General features: G+C 45.7%; 1 protein-coding gene across 1 annotated transcript in view; it reads left to right on the forward strand.

Annotated features, from left to right (window-relative positions):
* Positions 1-25253, forward strand: part of POGLUT3 (protein O-glucosyltransferase 3) — a 119288-nt gene that overhangs the window by 61865 nt on the left and 32170 nt on the right. Inside the window, exons 6-7 of the mRNA XM_069202317.1 lie at positions 624-818; positions 23765-23869. Coding sequence (XP_069058418.1) covers positions 624-818; positions 23765-23869 — 300 coding nt within the window. The remainder of the gene's footprint in view (positions 1-623; positions 819-23764; positions 23870-25253) is intronic.

The raw sequence follows: 25253 nt of genomic DNA on the forward strand, positions 1-25253 counted from the left end.
CTATTTCTCAAGAGAAACACCGGTCTGCAATATAAATGTGTCTGCGGCCAGGCCCGAGAAGGAAAGAGCCGACTGCGCGAAAATAATGAATACTAACTAATATATATGTCACACTGTTGGTGATCTAGATTTACGTATACGTTTGAAGAAAATGCTTGGTCGTGAAATGTTCTGAGTGCTTTATAGTGGGTTATCGCCTGTGTGAGTAGAGGAGCCCCTTGTGCCTTACTCCAAGAGACTGGTCTTCAGCTTCTTGCCGAATTCAAGAAGAGATGAGGGGGTTCTGATGTGTAGTGGAAAGTCGTTCAGCGCTTTACAAACAATATATGCTAAGGCACGACCTACTGATCTGCTTTTGTGTTTTCTGGAGGCACGCGCCAGTCAGTTCTGTTGAGCAGAGGTGTCTGGATATTCAAATATGAAAACATTTCTCATAATATATGCTAAAAAGGCCACTGATTCAATGAATATCTGCAATCCATGGCCTACATACACACCCATACGCTTGAGGGCCAGGCTGGTTTGGTGCACATTAATAGTTCTTATGCTGTGTACCTTTGTGTTTCTCTTGTATAGAAAGAAAAATTACATAACATATATATTTTTTTTATGCTTCTCTGTAGTACAAATACCAAATAAATGTGGATGGCACTGTTGCGGCTTACAGGTTTCCATACCTCATGCTGGGTGACAGTCTTGTGTTGAAGCAGAACTCTCCGTACTACGAACACTTTTATGCTGCTTTGCAACCATGGAAACACTATGTCCCTTTTAAAAGAAACCTCAGTGACCTACTTGAAAAGATTAAATGGGCCAAGGTGAGTATGAGTGCCGGTGAGTACCTAGTGCACAGCATGAGTATCAGCGGTGCTATGGGGGTAGGAGATCTGAGTACGTGAATAAAGATGCACATTTTCATTTATTATTTTACATAGTGCGGATCCACCCACCCAGATTTCAAGGAGCTGTCCAAAGCGCTTGTAAGATCATGAGTCCAGAAAGCAAACTGTAAAACAGTTTGCCATAGTACGGTTACAAAAACATGGAGTGTAACAATTAGAGGGTGCTATACATGTGTTTGCAATTATGAGTAAAGCATTTAGAGTAGCAGATTCAGAAATGCCATACAGAGTGTGAGTAATGAAAGGAGTAGAAGAAACTTGACCTGAATCAGCAGCTTACTTGTAGGCATACAAAATGTATATTGCTGTGATGGTTTTCAGTTAGTGACAGGTTAGTATTCAGTCAGGAGATACCTAGATTAGTGTGGACATGCTGATAGAAGTTGCTGTCCAGTGTGAGAACAGTCCAGCCCGGGATAATGTCAGGTGGACATAGCCAAGTTCACCTGAGTGGTAAACAAGGTAAGTATCTAATAGGCAATAATGAAGCTCGCGTTATGAGAGTAGCGCAGTTGTATGATGGGGCTGAACATATTTGTGAATAGTGAGGACAAGTGAAGCCTTGACCTAAAGAACAAATTAAGAGGTTAACAAAGATAAGGATTATTCAGTTACATGTATTTGTAACATAAAGTAGGATGTATTTAAAGGCTGAGAAAGAAGGGGTGTATGTACATATGTCGCACACCTCTCTTTCCAAATTGAAGGGGTAATACCTGTCAGGGATCTGTGCATGATGCATTTCTTCTTGGAATATTGGATGTACAGACATCTCCTTTACCAACTGTAATTTTGGTGAGCCTCCAGCCATTGGTAACTTTTGACAGAGGCAGCCGAGGGCCTTGAGGAGTATGGCGTTATTGGTGAGGCGAGCAGTTCTCAGAGTGAATTTTGCACCAGTAAGTATCCATTTCTTGCAGCAGCGAGTAGGATATCTCTTAGTGGAGCTAATCTACTTTTTTGGAAGTCCGGTGGGGATGGCCAAGACGTAATCAAGGAAGGCTCTGCTGTTAATTGTAAGTCTTTTGCAGATAGTGCATGATTAAAGTGTTTTAGATTCTGGAGCTGACATGTTTTTTAGATTTCTTGCTGGCTTACATATGCTGCTTGAAGTGAAAGTTTTAATCTAGGAAGAAACCGGACGATTTGACATTGATGGAAATGTTCTTATTACTTTGATGCCAAGTTGGTCTACTGTTTTAATTAGAGTTAGGGAAGAATAAAATACATTTTGTCTTTGAAAAATAGAATTTTAAGAGTTATGAAGAATTGAATGTAAGGAATTTATGTTCCTTCCATATATGTATGGTTTGCAACACCATTCCAAACATGGAGATGGATTTAGGAGAGTCTGACATAGGTGAACGTGAGTGCCATCAGCATACTTCTGAAAGGCAAACCCCAGAAGGAAGGTCTCCAAGTGGTTCAATAAACAATTGAAGACAAAGGGTCTCAGAAGAAAGCCCTGAACACCATATGACATAGGAATAAGTTCAAAGAGCGAATTAGCATATTTTTTCTGCAAAGAGTGATCCATAAGATTTGATTTGAACCATATTTCTACCGTTCCATCAATACCTATTCTGCTTTTTTAGGGTATGTAGGAGGTTTAATGGCCAACAGTTTCGAATACGGGTCGCCAATTGTTGTATTTTGCAGTACTAATGAACAGATTGAGCATACAAAGCTGCATATGGGGCCCGACAGGTGTAGACCTTCAGAAGGAGGATGTAGAGCCATCTATTCTATCCTTTGTGATAGATTCACGACATGACCACCGAGACCTCCTGTGTTAATTGTGCCAGTAGACAACCTTACAGCCTGCGAGTGCTGTACTAACACAGAAGCAAAATAACCACATGACTAGATGTGGCTATTTTGCTGACCATCTGGTTTGTAGGACATGGACCAGTTAGAGGCATCTTTAGAAGTATTCTCTTGCTTGTACAGGTGATGGTTTGTAATTTCAGTTTTGAATTGGGTTGTGAAGTTGGCCTTGGGGGGGCCAGACAACGGTGTCTTGGACAGTGATACCGGGTGCCAGATATCAGCAGCTATGGACTACATACAAAGGATCAACTGGTAGCCAATTTGGGTCACATTGTTTGCTTTGTAGTAAGAGAAACCGCTTTAGAAAATTATTTCAACTACATTTAACGTTTCAGAAGGTTCAGCAAGTGGGAACCATAAGTGGCCAGAGATGGTAATAGTGGTGCCTGATCATTGGCTGGTAGAGCGTCCTGGACCGTGGTGACAGCCCTTGCAGAGGGTATCAGTACATAGGACCGAGTTTTGATGCTCGCTGTAGTAGTTGTTTTTCAAGGCTAGAAGTAAAGTTGGACTAGTATTATACCCTCACCTAGCATAAAAGTGGAGAGTAAGGTAAGAAATATCCCACTTACTTCTCCAGCAGTTGTTCGGCATAAACTTTGAATCTAGATAGAGGTTGAGGTACTTATAAGGTAAGGGTATTTGCGCCCTGCAGACTTGGGCAAAGAAATTAATGCCTTACACAAGATGGGTACATAGGATTAGCTAGTCAAAGATGCAATTTTGCAATCTGCTGGAAATGCATCAGATGGAGCTCTTATTGCACGAATAAGGAGGTGTAGTAAATACTGAGTTTTAATATTTTACACAAAATCCTATTCAATCACATGTGAAAGAGTAGACATTCTTATTCAGCTATTGGCCGGAGGAAAGTATTTTGGGGGAGGGGTTGCACCGCTGATGCTAAACTTTTTAGTGTTGGAGCATCAATGCAGTGCTTTTAAATAATAGTTCATGGGTTTGTTGCAGGAAGGAATGTTAAAAAGCAGGCCATGAAAGGAATTGTGTGGGGCGGCAGTAGACAAAACCTGAAGTCATCGAGCACCTGTAACACAATAGGTGTGGGAGGCCTTAGCGGATGCTGTAGCACTCATTGTTCTGCCTTGATGGCAGCTTAATTTCAAACCTGCTGTTACTAATTAAAATAGTTTGCAGTGTAGCTAGACGCCCCAGGATGACAACACCTTTGTTATTTTAGAAACAAAACAATGTTGGGCAATATTGGCCAAGAGTCAAGCAGTGTGACCTTGAAATGTAATACTAGCTTTTGAGGTTTGGCTGAATTTCAGTATGTTTTAAACTCCTTAGGCAAGAATACGTGCATCTAAATAATATCGAGGCGGAGAGTTGTGTTTGCTGAAACAGACTTTCATGGTGAACGTGGGTTAAACTCCTCTAAACGCGTGAGGTGGGAGGCTCGGGAACAAATGTTAAATTGTTCACAACTGAATTCCCACATCTAAAGGAAACCACACCTGCCTTACAATTGCAATGCCAAAAAAAAATCTTAAAATATTGCCTGTCATCTCATGTGACGAGGCACTTAATGAATGTCTCCTTCTCAAAGTTGTTTGTAAGGTAAAAAATAAAACGCAATCTTGAAACATTTGAATTAACCAAATCTGCCCTGGAATTGCTCTTAATCCTGCACAGGCAGGATGTGGCCTGCCAGTCCATGTGGAACTGTCCAGTAATGGAGCAGGACGAAGGATGATTTTCATGCAGTGCTTAATTTGAGCCAGTGGTTTCCGGTGCGGGGTACCGGCACTTATATTTGAGGACTGGCACTTTTTTTTTCTGCCTCAAGCATTTATTGCTAGCAAAAGACACATATGGTAAAACAGAGGGATAGAAAAAACAAAAAAGCACCACAAAGGGAGAAAGCAGAGAGCTTCAAGGGTGAGCTGAAGGGGCAGAGGGAATAGCTGTAAATGGATTGAAAAGGCCTGAGATGGCTTCAGGGTTACGCTACATCAGTATTCCCTGCTCGCACATTTAATTGTAGCAGCCCCATGTTGTTGGTCTCCCTTAGTAATGACACAAACAAGCATTTGCAATGCAATAGGTCTCGCATTTGCTTGAGTTAGAGCTATTGGCATTGTAAATGTATAACTGGACTTTTCTTGCCTCATAAATTGGTCAAACACTGCTGCATAATTTGGTCCTCTGCCACATAATTCCAGTGGCCCTGCATATAACTAAAGCACTTCCATGTACCTTCTTCCTCTATCTGCAGCAAAAAAATTAAAATATTGACATTGCTTATATATTTTTTTATATTATTATTTTGAGGTCCCCCAACCTAGTGTGGGGACCCAGAGATGACCTAGACAGAAAGAGCACATTGTGCGGTGAGTTGTGGGCAAAAACGCTTTGTAAAAGGAGTGCCCTGCAAAGCATTATGGGGGGAGTTTTCGAGTGCAGTGAATAGTGTAGTATCTCGACTGTAATGCTCAGAACAGCCCCTAGAAGGTACCACTATAAAAATAACATTTGTAAGAAACATGGTCATGTAACCATACAGTCAGCCCTTAGGGAGCATAACCACGTGAAAACAGAATTGCAAAAAGTAAAGCAGTGTAACCATATATTTACCCCCTAGAGGATTTAATGAATTACACATTTTGAGGCCTAGCCAGCCTACTAGAATAATATTACAAACGACCCTTAAAACACAAACTACTTCCAGCTGTAAAACAAATGTTCCTGCCATTCGATAACTTAAAAAGACACTGACTGGTGGGAGGGATTATCATTTTGCGGTCCCCCACAACCTACTGTGGGGACCCAGAAATGAACCTAGACAGAGTGTGTTGTGCTGAACATTTTGATGGTGGTCCCATTGTCCTAGGACTACCACGCAATTTGTTATGGGCAAAAATGTTTTGTAAAAGAAATGCCCCGCAAAGCATTATGGGGAAAGTTTCCGAGTGCAGCGAATATTGTGGTATCTTGATTGTAATGCTCAGAAAAGCCTACAGAGGACATCATGATAACAATAGCATTTGTAAGAAACATGGTCATGTAACCATAAAGTCAGCCTCTAGAGGGCATAACAACATGAAAACAGAATGCCAGAAAGTAATGCAGTGTAACCCTGTATGTAGCCCTTAGAGAGCATAGTGCCTTAGACATTTTCAGGCCTACTGCAATACTATTACAAACGGGGCCCTTAAAACAAAAACCGCTCCCAGCTGTAAAACAAATGTGCCAGCCATGAGAGAGCTTAAAAAGACATTGAATGGTGGGAGAGGTTACTATTTTAGGGTCCCCCCAACCTAGTGTGGGGGCCCAGAGATAACCAAGACAGAAAGAGCCCCTCATGCAGAATGGCTTTGTGGTGGTCTCATAGTCGTAGAACCACCACATGCTGAGTTATGGGCAAAAATGTTTAAAAAAAAGAAATGCCCCACAAAGCATTATGGGGCGAGTTGCCTGGGTGAAGTGAATATTGTAGCATCTGCCCTCCCGCTGTGCCGGGAGAGCCGCTTCAGCTTTGAGGATTTCTGTGTGTTTTTTTCCTTTTCAAATGCTCGAGTTTGTATGTTTTTCAACTGCTAAACTTGAGTGGTACTCATGAAAAGCGCTCCTCCGATTGAGTTTGCGCTATATGAAACTTCACATCCTCATGTAAAGCGCCTCTCCGAGCGAGTTTGTACTAAATGAACCTTTTTTTTTTTAATTATTAAATAAATAAAAAAGAACCCTCCCTCCAGCTTGCAACCTTTGTGCGCAGACACCACAAAGAAACAGTGGCATGCCCAAAACAAGGAAAAAAACACATACGGCCACGCAGAGCAAAACGGCGCGGCAAAAGAAACAAGCATTTGCAATGCAATGGGTCTCGCATTTTTCTGAGTTAGAGCTATTAGCAATTGTAAACTCCCAACCGGACTTGTCTTGCCTCAATAAATGGGGAAAAAGAGCGTGATCGCGCTGCTACAGTTCACTCGTAGTGAAACCTATCCGCAAAAGTGCAATTATCTACGTAACCGGCAAAAGTGCAATTAACTATGTAACAGGGTCGATGTCATGCAAAGCGCTCAACTTCTGCCAAGCGAGATCGCGCAGTGCAAAAAGAGAAAAAGTAGTCCACAAACCGGACGGAAAACAGCGAGCCTCGTATGTTTTCAGTACTTGGTCGCTGTGCTCGAGGAGGGCTAACCATCGGAAAAGGCATGACGTATGCATGCCTTCCACTAATGAAAGCAAGCAGATTTTAAAAGGCAAGTCCTCGAACCAATGAAAGACACTGACGTGACATGGACGGGGCTCTGAGCCCTTTTCTAACTACTACAGCGTCTCGCTAGCGCAGGCCCGACCCTAGAAAGTAGTGCTCCACACTAAGGTATATGGCCGGTCGTGCAATCATCCATATAATAGGGTCAGTCTGCAAGGCAGTAAAAAAGCAGCCTCAAGGTGGGACAAATGTAAAGCATTTACCTACAAAATCAAGGGAATTGTGAAAGGCAGACCAAGGAACGAATTAAAGTGATGGGCGTGAGAGGGGCTTGCTGCAAAACCAAAGATGTAGATTACAACATGATCGAGAGACGGCACTTAAGCGCTGCCTAGGTGCGACCTAACATTTCAAATAAGACTACAGAGCTCAAGGCTCATAAAAATGAATCTCGGTTTAAAGAGGTTTGTTGGTTTGTGTGCTAATAATATGACTGACTATAACACAGGTGTGCAAAAAAGCCATTTATTTTGTAATCGCATAAATAGATATTATGGAGGGTTTCTCATTGCATAGGTTGAGATTAAGGATATAAGGGGCAAGGGTGGCTCTGCAAAATACAGCAAACACCCACAAGCCCAGAATTTTCAAGTTATTCACAAACTTGTCGAGATTTTCGGGCTCCTGGAAATGTATCTAAAACTACTGTTGTTGAACAGAGGAGTTTTCCAGTGTGAGACTGGGAATGGAAACTTGCACGTGTTTATTGGAGATGAAGGGGAAGTGGTTTCTAAAGAAAATTCCTAATGACCTATGGAGAAAGAAGTTTAAATATATGCATATTGCCCCATGACCTATGCCTGTAGACTATGAATTCGTTTATGGAATTATCTATAGTAAATTTCCCGGAAGTCTTTTTGGAATTCGTGGTGACTACAGTACAGTGGAAAGGACTAGACATTCGTAAACCCACACCACACTCTCTATATGGCCTGCATTGACTGTCAGGCCTTCCCACAACACCCAAGTCTGGTTGGAGAATACTTGATTTACTTGTTGAGATGGCGTAGCCACACATCTGGGATGCATCTCTTTGGGAATCCGCCCACTTGGATTCTCCCTTTACCACTTCCTCAGTGTTTTTCTTTAAAGAATATCTCAGTAAGCCTATTTCTGTCATTTAAGGGAAGGTACTGGTCACTCACTATTTCTGCTACAATCATCTCAGCTAGAAACCCAAAAGTCAGCCAAGTTCAGCACATGTCTAAGAGAGCCGAATTCACGACAGATTTACAGGTTGAGCACTGACTGTGTAAATAGGCCTGGGTGAAATGTAAGTTACAGCAATATAGTTTGTGTAAATGTGGGAATTTTACGTGCAAAATTCCTCCACTACCCTACTTGTATAATTATGTGTCATTCGAGGCAAACAGTTACTGCAAATTGGGAATGCACAATACAACAGAACGCTGTTCACTGTGCTTTTGGTGAAATGCATCCTCATACCAAACCTGACGGGACAATGCATTTTGCGTTAAAATATTACACAAAATGTCAGATTTGAATTTCGCGTAATTAAGCATAGTTTCATGTCATTTTGTTGTAATTATGCAAAAGCAGTTATTAACTGTACGCAAATGTATTTTACCTACAAATCCTAAAACGATGGTATCCATCTGGTCCCACTAGTGCTACGATGGACACCCCAGCTTGGAAGGTCAGAGCAGTTAGGAGAATTTTACACTTTGAAAGCTATAAACTGCGAATCTAGACTCATGCCTTTACTGCTAAGGAATAATGTTTTCCTTTATCACGGTGCTGTTTGTCTAGTTAGAGGAAATCAGCCCACTTTACAAACAGTCGTGTGTTGCCTCCCAGACACACATAAAAAGGCTGGCCTGGAAGTTTCATTGTTTGCAGAGAACTTGTAACCAGGCCTCCTGCTTTGCTCCAGAGATTGGAACTCTCCATTGAAAAGTACAGGGAAAGTCCGTGATAGGCTGACGTTTGCCTTGACAACCAATATCTTCAAGTCACATTTCTGTTGCTATACATCTCTCCTCCACACCCCGCACCTCCGCTGGCACTTCTTTGGGAATTTGCTTGGCTATTTGTTACCAATTTTTTGTCACTATTTGTTCTTTGCAGTTGTCTGTGAAGCTGTCAGATAAATTCCGTTCTATAAAATATCCACAAATATGAATAAATGCTCAACTCATGACGTGTTACAGCCTGTAGGACATAAATTCAGTTTCGCACGCGCAGCCTTCGAAAGGTAAAACAAGTTGTGCTACAGGCAGGGCCTCTGGAACTGTCCGATTTTGCATCTGCGGTGTTTTTCCGCATAATAATGAATTTAGTGCATTTCCTACATAATCCATATCCTGCTGTATTACCTGCGTTTTCGCTAAAATGACAAAGTCGCAAAATTGTGATGTTACGGGATATGCTGCAATATGCTAATTAAATAGTTAACCGCAAGGCTTAATTTGGTCCTCCTTTGCCACGTAATTCCAGAGGCCCTTGTGACAGATTGAACATATAGCACGTAAGTGAGCATGTAGTCACTGGGATGGGCGCAGTTTAGTCAGATTGGGAATTCCCCGGCTCTACTGGCATTCTTAAATCATCGGGGCTTGACTTGTTACTGGTGGTTGCAGGAAAGTGTGGCTGGGAAGAAGAGATAAAAAATGCGTGAACTGGTCGGAAAAGAGGGGTGACTAGAGGAAAAAGACTTGGAAATAAAAGAGAGAGAGGGGACAGAGGACACAGGGAAGATCCAGTAATTTAGGAGAAGGGGTAATATATGAAAAGGAAATGTAACAAAGAAAAGAAAGGGATGAGGTGAGAAAAAGAGAAAACTGAAGAGAAACGAAAGAGGAACTAAGGCAGCGGTGAGAGGGAAACGAGTGAGGAAGGAAACAAGGAGAGAAGAAAATGTAAGGTTGGAGTAAAAGAAAATGTCAAGGGGGGAAATGAAGGAAGGTGAGAGGGTGTAAAGAAAAGTGAGGAAATATATAGGGAGAGGAGAGAGAAAGGGCGAGAAGAGAGGAAAGAGCGTGAGATGTGAGAGATGTAAGCGAAAATGAGAAGCAAAAAATAACTTGGGTGATTTGAAGTGAAAATAGAGAAAGAACGACACAAGACTAGAGACAGCGAAAGGACGAGAAAAGGGAGGAAAACAGACGTGAGGGTAGAATAAGAGCAGAGAGTGGTGAAACGCGTGTGCTATGGGTTGTACACCGAAAGTAAGGAAGGGGATCTCAGAAAAGTGAAAAGGCGACCGAGATGGGAGATGCACGTTATCTACACACCCTAGCGTTTGGGCAGCACACACGGCACGATCAAAAGCGCTATGCCTTTGTGTTATTGAGTCCCCTCTAGTGCAGCTGGCAACCCCCACCCCTTCCATACAGCAGCGGGAACCAAACCGGGCGTGGATGCACCCCTGTCAAGTTAATCTTCTCTGAGCACTAATGTCAACTAAATTACATCTAAGCACTAGTGCCACCCGATTCACTTCCTTGTTTAAATGTCTAGTCTTTCACTTTTAAGTCGCGGTGTTAAATGAATCACCCGTGGGTCATACTGTTAACCGAATCACCTCTAGGCGCTCGGCCTCCATGCTACTAAGCCAGGAAGGATGGAGAGTAGAGCAGATAGTATGTGGTATCGGTTGTTGGCCTCTTTGCTGAAACGGCACACTTGGGTGCCAGTGTGTCCCAGTCTTTATTGTACCGGGGGGGGGGGGGGGGGGGGGGGGGTCACTCGGCACCTCTCCTGTGCTATCTCTAACCACCAAGGATCATCTCCTTTAGCAGGAACGACTTTTTGGGGAATTGCTTCACTGGCTTCGCTACACAGGTTTCATTCACTCACTCGTTCATTCGCGTGTTAATTAATTCAGTGTTTTATTCTTTCGAGTGAAAACCATGTGCCTAGATAACTTTGTTTACCTATTGATGGATATACCTATTGATCTGTGATATCTTTAGCGCCGAACGCTGAATAGTGCTGCTTTTGGGTGCCACAGAGCTACCCCCAGAAAACAGATTGTGCTATTGGGGAATGATGGGACTCCAAGATGATGCTGAAAACCGTGTGCTGTGGGGCTAGAAAGGAGTGGTCTCCTGCTAGTCTGTCACCATCACCTCAGAAATTTTGTTGGGTTGGGAAAGGGTCAGTCAGTTGTCAAGCTGCACTCCTGCCCTGCCGGTCATCAGCCACCTGCCAGACCGATCCTCATCTGGCCACCCAGGGGAGGACTGGCCAAGTCTTGCGGGCAGGTTATCTGAACAAATGACAGGAGTGAATAAACCCCATCAGGGGACTGGGGAGAAGGAATCCCGGGAGAGGCAAGGCATTCTGCAGGAAGAAAATACATTTATTAACCAGGCGCCGCAGGAAGCAGGGAGATCTGCCGACATAGCAGTCTTAAGTGTCACCTTTAAATAGACAGATTTTCTTTTCGGTGGGGAGAGGTTGCAGTGGGGGAAGACAATGGGGTGGGGGGGGGGGAATCCATCTCCACAGGTGGGATGGAGAAAGGTTTTGTTGCCAGGCTTCTCCCATAGGGGGCATGGACTTGAGAGAGTCCGGGGCTCGGCGAGGAATAAAAAGGCACATGGCGCTTGGTGTGTTAAAGGGTATAACATTGGCGCTGAGTCGCATTCACCCAGGAAGCAGCTCAGGAGGGGACCCCTGCGGGACGCACGCAGACCCGGGCAGCTGTAGGACCACATTGTGGAGATCAGAGGTCAGGGAAGGGTCACCCTCACAGCAGACAAGTCCGGGTCCTCGCGGTACTGCTTATGGGCGTTGGCGCTGGCTTGATTAACAAGCACCTATGTAGGCACACTTCAAGGAAAAATAATTACAAGGTAAGGTCATTTATTGGAAATGCACACTTTTATATCATGAAAGCCCAATTAGAGAGTGAGGTGAAACCGGGCAAGCTAAAGCCAGGACTTTTAAGAGCCCCAATATGAATGCTGCTAACAAGGTAGCCGGCAACAATCGGTTGCAGATCGGCATGAATGAGCAGAGTGGGCGAAGAGGAGTAGAAACCAACACAGGCTGGTTGGTGGGGGGGATGGTTAAGAAACAGACACGAGTGAGAGCTAGTCGAACCATGAACATCAGTGTGAACAAATGATAAAATTGTCCCTCCACATACAGATAAGCATAACAAAGCAGAATTATATTGTACTTGGTCCCTGCTCCATGGGGGGAGTGAAAGAGAAAAGGAGGGGCAAAGAGACAGGACTGACCACTAGCAAGCAAGGATTTTTAAAAGGCACTGAAACAAGCAAATGAGAAGCAGGGGCATGGATTTAAGCCCACAGAGATGTATACTAAAGTGTACTTGAGGTCGTACACTTACGCTCGACCTAAAGAACAAATATATGGCAGGTGTGCAGGGTAATTACCAGTGGTTCACTTTAATTTCCAGCATTTACTTTCATCACGTTTGCGGTCTGGCTGTGCTAGTGCTTTATTTTTTGTGGTGCTTGGAAGTGACCCTTCCTGCTCCACGTTTCACCTTTTATTTTGAGACTTATTAGATGACTACATCCCTCTGGCGCACACTGAGATACACACATTAATTTTGTAAAACAAAATGCGCTGATTGTACTTTTGAAATGAAGTGGGTCGGTTTTAGAGCATAAAACGTGACCTGTAATTCATACCAAATTGCAGTGACGTGAACTGTGATTTATTATTTTACTGTTTGTGAAAATGGAATAAAAACTATAGAAGAACTCAGAAACACACTTTCCTTTTAAGATAAGAGCTGAGGTATTGTTGAAAACAAAAGTTATTATGCAGATTTGTATCCCCCAGAAAGGTATTTTGGTGCTGAGCAGGTGCGTCGAGATAAACATAGGGCTTAGTGGGACTACTTGAAAAGTCAGGTCTTAAGCTTCCTGCAGAATTCAGGAAGTGAGGAGAAGGCTCTAACTTGTAGCGTAAGGTCATCCATGCTTTGGCAGCAATGTACGAGAAGTCTTGCCGGATCTGGTTTTCTGTTTGTGTGGGATGTGTGCAAGCAGGAGTCAGGGTGAGTGGAGGTGTCTGGAAGGTGCAGAAATTGTACCATTGAGCTGAATAGTATTGCGTGGAAATGCCAATCTTTCAAGACACCGTTCTATTTCAAAACGTAGGTGTAGGAAGTTGGCTCTGTATGTGCTATTTCAAAGTAAGGAATAGCATGCACAGAGTCCAAGGGTTCCCCTTAGAGGTAAAATAGTGGTAAAAATAGATAATACTAATGCTCTATTTTGTGGTAGTGTGGTCGAGCAGTAGGCTTATCCAAGGAGTAGTGTTAAGCATTTGTTGCACATACACAAGACAATAAATGAGGTACACACACTCAGAGACAAATCCAGCCAATAAGTTTTTATATAGAAAAATATCTTTTCTTAGTTTATTTTAAGAACCACAGGTTCAAATTCTACATGTAATATCTCATTCGAAAGGTATTGCAGGTAAGTACTTTAGGAACTTCAAATCATCAAAATTGCATGTATACTTTTCAAGTTATTGACAAATAGCTGTTTTAAAAGTGGACACTTAGTGCAATTTTCACAGTTCCTGGGGGAGGTAAGTTTTTGTTAGTTTTACCAGGTAAGTAGGGCACTTACAGGGTTCAGTTCTTGGTCCAAGGTAGCCCACCGTTGGGGGTTCAGAGCAACCCCAAAGTCACCACACCAGCAGCTCAGGGCCGGTCAGGTGCAGAGTTCCAAGTGGTGCCCAAAACACATAGGCTAGAATGGAGAGAAGGGGGTGCCCCGGTTCCGGTCTGCTTGCAGGTAAGTACCCGCGTCTTCGGAGGGCAGACCAGGGGGGTTTTGTAGGGCACCGGGGGGGACACAAGTCCACACAGAAATTTCACCCTCAGCAGCGCGGGGGCGGCCGGGTGCAGTGTCGAAACAAGCGTCGGGTTTGTAATGGAAGTCAATGGGAGATCTAGGGATCTCTTCAGCGCTGCAGGCAGGCAAGGGGGGGGTTCCTCGGGGAAACCTCCACTTGGGCAAGGGAGAGGGACTCCTGGGGGTCACTCCTCCAGTGAAAGTCCGGTCCTTCAGGTCCTGGGGGCTGCGGGTGCAGGGTCTCTCCCAGGTGTCGGGACTTTAGGTTCAAAGAGTCGCGGTCAGGGGAAGCCTCGGGATTCCCTCTGCAGGCGGCGCTGTGGGGGCTCAGGGGGGACAGGTTTTTGTACTCACAGTCTTAGAGTAGTCCTGGGGTCCCTCCTGAGGTGTTGGATCGCCACCAGCCGAGTCGGGGTCGCCGGGTGCAGCGTTGCAAGTCTCACGCCTTTTGCGGGGAGCTTGCAGGGTTCTTTAAAGCCGCTGGAAACAAAGTTGCAGCTTTTCTTGGAGCAGGTCCGCTGTCCTCGGGAGTTTCTTGTCTTTTCGAAGCAGGGGCAGTCCTCAGAGGATGTCGAGGTCGCTGGTCCCTTTGGAAGGCGTCGCTGGAGCAGGATCTTTGGAAGGCAGGAGACAGGCCGGTGAGTTTCTGGAGCCAAGGCAGTTGTCGTCTTCTGGTCTTCCTCTGCAGGGGTTTTCAGCTAGGCAGTCCTTCTTCTTGTAGTTGCAGGAATCTAATTTTCTAGGGTTCAGGGTAGCCCTTAAATACTAATTTTAAGGGCGTGTTTAGGTCTGGGGGGTTAGTAGCCAATGGCTACTAGCCCTGAGGGTGGGTACACCCTCTTTGTGCCTCCTCCCAAGGGGAGGGGGTCACAATCCTAACCCTATTGGGGGAATCCTCCATCTGCAAGATGGAGGATTTCTAAAAGTTAGAGTCACCTCAGCTCAGGACACCTTAGGGGCTGTCCTGACTGGCCAGTGACTCCTCCTTGTTATTCTCATTATTTTCTCCGGCCTTGCCGCCAAAAGTGGGGCCTGGCCGGAGGGGGCGGGCAACTCCACTAGCTGGAGTGTCCCGCTGGGTTGGCACAAAGGAGGTGAGCCTTTGAGGCTCACCGCCAGGTGTGACAATTCCTGCCTGGGAGAGGTGTTAGCATCTCCACCCAGTGCAGGCTTTGTTACTGGCCTCAGAGTGACAAAGGCACTCTCCCCATGGGGCCAGCAACATGTCTCGGTTTGTGGCAGGCTGCTAAAACTAGTCAGCCTACACAGATAGTCGGTTAAGTTCCAGGGGGCACCTCTAAGGTGCCCTCTGTGGTGTATTTTACAATAAAATGCACACTGGCATCAGTGTGCATTTATTGTGCTGAGAAGTTTGATACCAAACTTCCCAGTTTTCAGTGTAGCCATTATGGTGCTGTGGAGTTCGTGTTTGACAGACTCCCAGACCATATACTCTTATGGCTACCCTGCACTTACAATGTCTAAGGTTTTATTTAGACACTGTAGGGGTACCATGCTCATGCACTGGTACCCTCACCTATGGTATAGTGCACCCTGCCTTAGGGCTGTAAGGCCTGCTAGAGGGGTGTCTTACCTATACTGCATAGGCAGTGAGAGGCTGGCATGGCACCCTGAGGGGAGTGCCATGTCGACTTACTCGTTTTGTCCTCACTAGCACACACAAGCTGGCAAGCAGTGTGTCTGTGCTGAGTGAGAGGTCTCCAGGGTGGCATAAGACATGCTGCAGCCCTTAGAGACCTTCCTTGGCATCAGGGCCCTTGGTACTAGAAGTACCAGTTACAAGGGACTTATCTGGATGCCAGGGTCTGCCAATTGTGGATACAAAAGTTCAGGTTAGGGAAAGAACACTGGTGCTGGGGCCTGGTTAGCAGGCCTCAGCACACTTTCAATTGTAAACATAGCATCAGCAAAGGCAAAAAGTCAGGGGGCAACCATGCCAAGGAGGCATTTCCTTACACAACCCCCCCCCAAACGAAAGAGGATGAGACTAACCTTTCCCAAGAGAGTCTTCATTTTCTAAGTGGAAGAACCTGGAAAGGCCATCTGCATTGGCATGGGCAGTCCCAGGTCTGTGTTCCACTATAAAGTCCATTCCCTGTAGGGAGATGGACCACCTCAACAGTTTAGGATTTTCACCTTTCATTTGCATCAGCCATTTGAGAGGTCTGTGGTCAGTTTGAACTAGGAAGTGAGTCCCAAAGAGGTATGGTCTCAGCTTCTTCAGGGACCAAACCACAGCAAAGGCCTCCCTCTCAATGGCACTCCAACGCTGCTCCCTGGGGAGTAACCTCCTGCTAATGAAAGCAACAGGCTGGTCAAGGCCATCATCATTTGTTTGGGACAAAACTGCCCCTATCCCATGTTCAGAGGCATCAGTCTGCACAATGAACTGCTTAGAATAATCTGGAGCTTTGAGAACTGGTGCTGAGCACATTGCCTGTTTCAGGGTGTCAAAGGCCTGTTGGCAGTCCACAGTCCAGTTTACTTTCTTGGGCATTTTCTTGGAGGTGAGTTCAGTGAGGGCTGTCACAATGGATCCATATCCCTTCACAAACCTCCTGTAGTACCCAGTCAAGCCAAGGAATGCCCTGACTTGAGTCTGGGTTTTTGGAGCTACCCAGTCCAGAATAGTCTGGATCTTGGGTTGGAGTGGCTGAACTTGGCCTCCACCTACAAGGTGTCCCAAGTAAACCACAGTTCCCTGCCCTATCTGGCATTTGGATGCCTTGATAGAGAGGCCTGCAGATTGCAGAGCCTTCAAAACCTTCCTCAGGTGGACCAGGTGATCCTGCCAGGTGGAGCTAAAGACAGCAATATCATCAAGATAAGCTGTGCTAAAGGACTCCAAGCCAGCAAGGACTTGATTCACCAACCTTTGGAAGGTGGCAGGGGCATTCTTTAAACCAAAGGGCATAACAGTAAACTGATAATGCCCATCAGGTGTGGAGAATGCTGTCTTTTCTTTTGCTCCAGGTGCCATTTTTATTTGCCAGTACCCTGCTGTCAAGTCAAAGGTACTTAGAAATTTGGCAGCACCTAATTTGTCAATGAGCTCATCAGCTCTTGGAATTGGATGGGCATCTGTCTTGGTGACAGAATTGAGCCCTCTGTAGTCCACACAAAACCTCATCTCTTTCTTTCCATCTTTGGTGTGAGGTTTGGGGACTAAGACCACTGGGCTAGCCCAGGGGCTGTCAGAGCGCTCAATTACTCCCAATTCCAGCATCTTGTGGACTTCCACCTTGATGCTTTCCTTAACATGGTCAGACTGTCTAAAGATTTTGTTCTTGACAGGCATGCTGTCTCCTGTGTCCACCTCATGGGTACACAGGTGTGTCTGACCAGGGGTTAAGGAGAAGAGTTCAGGAAACTGTTGTAGGACTCTCCTACAATCAGCTTGCTGTTGGCCAGAGAGGGTGTCTGAGTAGATCACTCCATCTACTGTACCATCTTTTGGGTCTGATGACAGAAGATCAGGGAGAGGTTCACTCTCTGCCTCCTGATCCTCATCTGTTACCATCAACAGATTGACATCAGCCCTGTCGTGGAAGAGCTTAAGGCGGTTTACATGGATCACCCTCTTGGGGCTCCTGCTTGTGCCCAGGTCCACCAAGTAGGTGACCTGACTCTTCCTCTCTAGTACTGGGTAAGGGCCACTCCATTTGTCCTGGAGTGCCCTGGGAGCCACAGGCTCCAGAACCCAGACTTTCTGCCCTGGTTGGAACTCAACCAGTGCAGCCTTTTGGTCATACCAAAACTTCTGGAGCTGTTGGCTGGCCTCAAGGTTTTTGGTTGCCTTTTCCATGTACTCTGCCATTCTAGAGCGAAGGCCAAGTACATAGTCCACTATGTCCTGTTTAGGCTCATGGAGAGGTCTCTCCCAGCCTTCTTTAACAAGGGCAAGTGGTCCCCTTACAGGATGACCAAACAGAAGTTCAAAGGGTGAGAACCCTACTCCCTTCTGTGGTACCTCCCTGTAAGCGAAAAGCAGACATGGCAGGAGGACATCCCATCTCCTTTTGAGTTTTTCTGGGAGCCCCATGATCATGCCTTTTAATGTCTTGTTGAATCTCTCAACCAAGCCATTAGTTTGTGGATGGTATGGTGTAGTGAATTTATAAGTCACTCCACACTCATTCCACATGTGCTTTAGGTATGCTGACATGAAGTTGGTACCTCTGTCAGACACCACCTCCTTAGGGAAACCCACTCTGGTAAAGATACCAATGAGGGCCTTGGCTACTGCAGGGGCAGTAGTTGACCTAAGGGGAATAGCTTCAGGATACCTGGTAGCATGATCCACTACTACCAGGATATACATATTTCCTGAGGCTGTGGGAGGTTCCAGTGGACCAACTATGTCCACACCCACTCTTTCAAAGGGCACCCCCACCACTGGAAGTGGAATGAGGGGGGCCTTTGGATGCCCACCTGTCTTACCACTGGCTTGACAGGTGGGGCAGGAGAGGCAAAACTCCTTAACCATGTTGGACATATTGGGCCAGTAGAAGTGGTTGACTAACCTCTCCCACGTCTTGGTTTGTCCCAAATGTCCAGCAAGGGGAATGTCATGGGCCAATGTTAGGATGAACTCTCTGAACAGCTGAGGCACTACCACTCTCCTAGTGGCACCAGGTTTGGGGTCTCTGGCCTCAGTGTACAGGAGCCCATCTTCCCAATAGACCCTATGTGTTCCATTTTTCTTGCCTTTGGACTCTTCAGCAGCTTGCTGCCTAAGGCCTTCAAGAGAGGGACAGGTTTCTTGTCCCTTACACAGCTCTTCCCTTGAGGGTCCCCCTGGGCCTAAGAGCTCAACCTGGTAAGGTTCAAGCTCCAAAGGCTCAGTTCCCTCAGAGGGCAGAACATCTTCCTGAGAAGAGAGGTTCCCTTTCTTTTGCTGTGTTGCAGTTGGTTTCCCAACTGACTTTCCTTTCCTCTTGGTAGGCTGGGCCATTCTTCCAGACTCCAGCTCTACTTGTTCACCCTGTGCCTTGCATTGTGCTCTTGTTTTCACACACACCAGTTCAGGGATACCCAGCATTGCTGCATGGGTTTTTAGTTCTACCTCAGCCCATGCTGAGGACTCCAGGTCATTTCCAAGCAGACAGTCCACTGGGATATTTGAGGAGACCACCACCTGTTTCAGGCCATTGACCCCTCCCCATTCTAAAGTAACCATTGCCATGGGATGTACTTTTCTCTGATTGTCAGCGTTGGTGACTGTGTAAGTTTTTCCAGTCAGGTATTGGCCAGGGGAAACCAGTTTCTCTGTCACCATGGTGACACTGGCACCTGTATCCCTCAGGCCCTCTATTCTAGTCCCATTAATTAAGAGTTGCTGTCTGTATTTTTGCATGTTAGGCGGCCAGACAGCTAGTGTGGCTAAATCCACCCCACCCTCAGAAACTAGAGTAGCTTCAGTGTGGACCCTGATTTGCTCTGGGCACACTGTTGATCCCACTTGGAGACTAGCCATACCAGTGTTACCTGGATGGGAGTTTGGAGTGGAACCTTTTTTGGGACAGGCCTTGTCTCCAGTTTGGTGTCCATGCTGTTTACAGCTATGACACCAGGCCTTTTTGGGATCAAAGTTTTTACCCTTGTACCCATTGTTTTGTGAAGAGGCTCTGGGCCCACCCTCCTGTGCAGGTTTTTGGGGGCCTGTAGAAGACTCTTTACTATTTTTAGTTTTGGTTGTCTCATCACCCTTCTGCTGGGGAGTCTTTGTGACCCCTTTCTTTTGGTCACCCCCTGTTGAAGTCTTGGACACCCTTGTCTTGACCCAATGGTCCGCCTTCTTTCCCAATTCTTGGGGAGAAATTGGTCCTAGGTCTACCAGATGCTGATGCAGTTTATCATTGAAACAATTACTTAACAGGTGTTCTTTCACAAATAAATTGTACAGCCCATCATAATTACTTACACCACTGCCTTGAATCCAACCATCTAGTGTTTTCACTGAGTAGTCTACAAAGTCAACCCAGGTCTGGCTCGAGGATTTCTGAGCCCCCCTGAATCTAATCCTATACTCCTCAGTGGAGAATCCAAAGCCCTCAATCAGGGTACCCTTCATGAGGTCATAAGATTCTGCATCTTGTCCAGAGAGTGTGAGGAGTCTATCCCTACACTTTCCTGTGAACATTTCCCAAAGGAGAGCACCCCAGTGAGATCTGTTCACTTTTCTGGTTACACAAGCCCTCTCAAAAGCTGTGAACCATTTGGTGATGTCATCACCATCTTCATATTTAGTTACAATCCCTTTGGGGATTTTCAACATGTCGGGAGAATCTCTGACCCTATTTATGTTGCTGCCACCATTGATGGGTCCTAGGCCCATCTCTTGTCTTTCCCTCTCTATGGCTAGGATCTGTCTTTCCAAAGCCAATCTTTTGGCCATCCTGGCTAACTGGATGTCCTCTTCACTGGGGCTATCCTCAGTGATTTCAGAGGTGTTGGTCTCTCCTGTGAGGGAACCAGCATCTCTGACTATTATTTTAGGAGTCAGGGTTTGAGGGACCCTGTTCTCCCTAGATAGGACTGGTAGGGGGGAATTGTCCTCCAAGTCACTATCCTCTTCCTCTGAGTTGCCACCCTCAGAGGGGTTGGCCTTTTCAAACTCTGCCAAAAGCTCCTGGAGCTGTATTTTGGTAGGTTTGGGGCCCATTGTTATTTTCTTTAGTTTACAGAGTGACCTTAGCTCTCTCATCTGTAGATGGAGGTAAGGTGTGGTGTCGAGTTCCACCACATTCACATCTGTGCTAGACATTATGCTTCTAAAAGTTGGAATACTTTTTAAGAGACTAAAACTGATTCTAGAATCTAATTCAAACTTTTAACAAACTTTTAAACTCTAAAAGAAATGCTAAACAGGATCTAACACAAGGCCCTAGCAGGTCTTTTAAGAATTTAGAAAACTTTTCAAATTGCAAAAATCAATTTCTAATGACAATTTTGGAATTTGTCGTGTGATCAGGTATTGGCTGAGTAGTCCAGCAAATGCAAAGTCTTGTATCCCACCGCTGCCACCAATGTAGGAAGTTGGCTCTGTATGTGCTATTTCAAAGTAAGGAATAGCATGCACAGAGTCCAAGGGTTCCCCTTAGAGGTAAAATAGTGGTAAAAATAGATAATACTAATGCTCTATTTTGTGGTAGTGTGGTCGAGCAGTAGGCTTATCCAAGGAGTAGTGTTAAGCATTTGTTGCACATACACAAGACAATAAATGAGGTACACACACTCAGAGACAAATCCAGCCAATAAGTTTTTATATAGAAAAATATCTTTTCTTAGTTTATTTTAAGAACCACAGGTTCAAATTCTACATGTAATATCTCATTCGAAAGGTATTGCAGGTAAGTACTTTAGGAACTTCAAATCATCAAAATTGCATGTATACTTTTCAAGTTATTGACAAATAGCTGTTTTAAAAGTGGACACTTAGTGCAATTTTCACAGTTCCTGGGGGAGGTAAGTTTTTGTTAGTTTTACCAGGTAAGTAGGGCACTTACAGGGTTCAGTTCTTGGTCCAAGGTAGCCCACCGTTGGGGGTTCAGAGCAACCCCAAAGTCACCACACCAGCAGCTCAGGGCCGGTCAGGTGCAGAGTTCCAAGTGGTGCCCAAAACACATAGGCTAGAATGGAGAGAAGGGGGTGCCCCGGTTCCGGTCTGCTTGCAGGTAAGTACCCGCGTCTTCGGAGGGCAGACCAGGGGGGTTTTGTAGGGCACCGGGGGGGACACAAGTCCACACAGAAATTTCACCCTCAGCAGCGCGGGGGCGGCCGGGTGCAGTGTCGAAACAAGCGTCGGGTTTGTAATGGAAGTCAATGGGAGATCTAGGGATCTCTTCAGCGCTGCAGGCAGGCAAGGGGGGGGTTCCTCGGGGAAACCTCCACTTGGGCAAGGGAGAGGGACTCCTGGGGGTCACTCCTCCAGTGAAAGTCCGGTCCTTCAGGTCCTGGGGGCTGCGGGTGCAGGGTCTCTCCCAGGTGTCGGGACTTTAGGTTCAAAGAGTCGCGGTCAGGGGAAGCCTCGGGATTCCCTCTGCAGGCGGCGCTGTGGGGGCTCAGGGGGGACAGGTTTTTGTACTCACAGTCTTAGAGTAGTCCTGGGGTCCCTCCTGAGGTGTTGGATCGCCACCAGCCGAGTCGGGGTCGCCGGGTGCAGTGTTGCAAGTCTCACGCCTTTTGCGGGGAGCTTGCAGGGTTCTTTAAAGCCGCTGGAAACAAAGTTGCAGCTTTTCTTGGAGCAGGTCCGCTGTCCTCGGGAGTTTCTTGTCTTTTCGAAGCAGGGGCAGTCCTCAGAGGATGTCGAGGTCGCTGGTCCCTTTGGAAGGCGTCGCTGGAGCAGGATCTTTGGAAGGCAGGAGACAGGCCGGTGAGTTTCTGGAGCCAAGGCAGTTGTCGTCTTCTGGTCTTCCTCTGCAGGGGTTTTCAGCTAGGCAGTCCTTCTTCTTGTAGTTGCAGGAATCTAATTTTCTAGGGTTCAGGGTAGCCCTTAAATACTAATTTTAAGGGCGTGTTTAGGTCTGGGGGGTTAGTAGCCAATGGCTACTAGCCCTGAGGGTGGGTACACCCTCTTTGTGCCTCCTCCCAAGGGGAGGGGGTCACAATCCTAACCCTATTGGGGGAATCCTCCATCTGCAAGATGGAGGATTTCTAAAAGTTAGTCACCTCAGCTCAGGACACCTTAGGGGCTGTCCTGACTGGCCAGTGACTCCTCCTTGTTATTCTCATTATTTTCTCCGGCCTTGCCGCCAAAAGTGGGGCCTGGCCGGAGGGGGCGGGCAACTCCACTAGCTGGAGTGTCCCGCTGGGTTGGCACAAAGAAGGTGAGCCTTTGAGGCTCACCGCCAGGTGTGACAATTCCTGCCTGGGAGAGGTGTTAGCATCTCCACCCAGTGCAGGCTTTGTTACTGGCCTCAGAGTGACAAAGGCACTCTCCCCATGGGGCCAGCAACATGTCTCGGTTTGTGGCAGGCTGCTAAAACTAGTCAGCCTACACAGATAGTCGGTTAAGTTCCAGGGGGCACCTCTAAGGTGCCCTCTGTGGTGTATTTTACAATAAAATGCACACTGGCATCAGTGTGCATTTATTGTGCTGAGAAGTTTGATACCAAACTTCCCAGTTTTCAGTGTAGCCATTATGGTGCTGTGGAGTTCGTGTTTGACAGACTCCCAGACCATATACTCTTATGGCTACCCTGCACTTACAATGTCTAAGGTTTTATTTAGACACTGTAGGGGTACCATGCTCATGCACTGGTACCCTCACCTATGGTATAGTGCACCCTGCCTTAGGGCTGTAAGGCCTGCTAGAGGGGTGTCTTACCTATACTGCATAGGCAGTGAGAGGCTGGCATGGCACCCTGAGGGGAGTGCCATGTCGACTTACTCGTTTTGTCCTCACTAGCACACACAAGCTGGCAAGCAGTGTGTCTGTGCTGAGTGAGAGGTCTCCAGGGTGGCATAAGACATGCTGCAGCCCTTAGAGACCTTCCTTGGCATCAGGGCCCTTGGTACTAGAAGTACCAGTTACAAGGGACTTATCTGGATGCCAGGGTCTGCCAATTGTGGATACAAAAGTTCAGGTTAGGGAAAGAACACTGGTGCTGGGGCCTGGTTAGCAGGCCTCAGCACACTTTCAATTGTAAACATAGCATCAGCAAAGGCAAAAAGTCAGGGGGCAACCATGCCAAGGAGGCATTTCCTTACAGTAGGATTTTCAATTTATCCTTATGTTTAGATGTAGCATGGGTCTTAACGGTGTGTTGCAAGTCTCCATACTGAGTTAAATCTCTGCATGTGTTTCCCTTGCTTTTCAATAGGACACCCTACTTGGGCACTTTCAGGCTGTGGTGTGTGGGATTACGTTTCTTAGGACTGCACGCCTCTCTTTAGTCAAATAAGCGATCTGCCAGCTAAACAAATGCCCTTAAAGGTATTTATTCTAACATTTGCAGGAACATGATGAAGAAGCTCGGAATATTGCCAAGGCAGGACAGTTACTCGCACGGGAGCTGCTTCAGCCTCACAGACTGTACTGTTATTATTTTACAGTATTTCAGGTGAGTGTAAAACGAATGATTAATCGTCCATCATAGTTGCGGACAAAAATCAGGGTGTAGCATTCAATAGATTTATGCCTTCTCTGAGGCTAGCAACAGTGGCTCTTCTTTGTCATATTACGATTTTGTTAAGCTGTTAATGGAGTCCTTCAATTTCCAACTCTTCATTTCAAAACGTAATCTTCATTTGAGTCATTTCCTGACCCAGTGTTTCCGTTCTACTGAGCTGAGCTTATCATGAAGGGCTGATCTAAATGAATTTGACATGAACTTTTAAAACCAACTTATAATGGACCAGCCCGTGGTACAAAGACATCCAGCCCCAGAAGCCCACAGATTCAGGGTCCATTGACCTGGATGTCAAACTCTAGGGCATTGTGAGGGAGCTGGTCCAAAAGGCCACTATGAACTGTTTTTTGGGCCAACATGAGGCTTCTACCGTGAACACATAAAGACAGATCATTGATGTACCTTCAAATACATCTTTTGACACTGCTTACCTGAAAATTCCTGAATTTGTCTAGTCCAATACCCCCTATAAAGATTCCTTTGAGCATTATCTTGCTTTTATTTTTTTTAAGTTCTCACACACAGAGAGCTATAGATGAATGTGAGAGGTCATATCGTCCCACATTACGCTACATAGAACTTACATATTTACATCTTTGCACACAGATGAAAAAGGGGCTTTAGGGCAGCCTTTTCAGCCATGGCTACTGTGGTTTAGCTGGCTTCAAGCATTGGCTGACAGGGTTGTCTAACAGCCCACAGCATTTTGCAGATTAGATTAGTCCACATGCATATTAGAGTTAAGACATTGCTTTTTAATATTTGTTTTCATTTTGTTATGCCTTTTTCACCTGTCCTTCTGTCTTCCAGTCCCATCTCGCCGACTCATCCGCTTCCTTTCAGTGCTCCTTCACTTGATTTTTTAAATAAAATTATTTGTAATTTTCAGTTTACCGTTCACATGTTTGAACATCAAAGTAATAACAAAAGCCAAGATGGTTATTACGGTTTTTGACTCGTGTATTTGTTGTGGGGTCAGGAAATGAAAGAACGTCACAACTCTGTTTGGCAAATAATATGAACATTTATGAATAATGGACGGGAGGGCAGCACAGCTCTGTGACTGATACCCCACTCAACTCTGTCATCACAAACCGCTTCTTTTATATCCTCACGATACCTTCAATGCGTCTTATCACTTGTCATGCATTTTGATTTAAGTGCTTGCTTGGTACATTGTCATGTCTACTTACGTTACACAAAGCCACATTTCTCTGTGGGAAAGCATCTAATTACGCATTTACAGAAAAGCAAAGGTTATACATCTTTCCTGGATACATTTTCTAATAACCACAGTGCCTTTTGATCTCACGTT

This window comes from Pleurodeles waltl, chromosome 8 (genome assembly GCF_031143425.1).
Source record: "Pleurodeles waltl isolate 20211129_DDA chromosome 8, aPleWal1.hap1.20221129, whole genome shotgun sequence".
NCBI lineage: Eukaryota > Metazoa > Chordata > Amphibia > Caudata > Salamandridae > Pleurodeles > Pleurodeles waltl.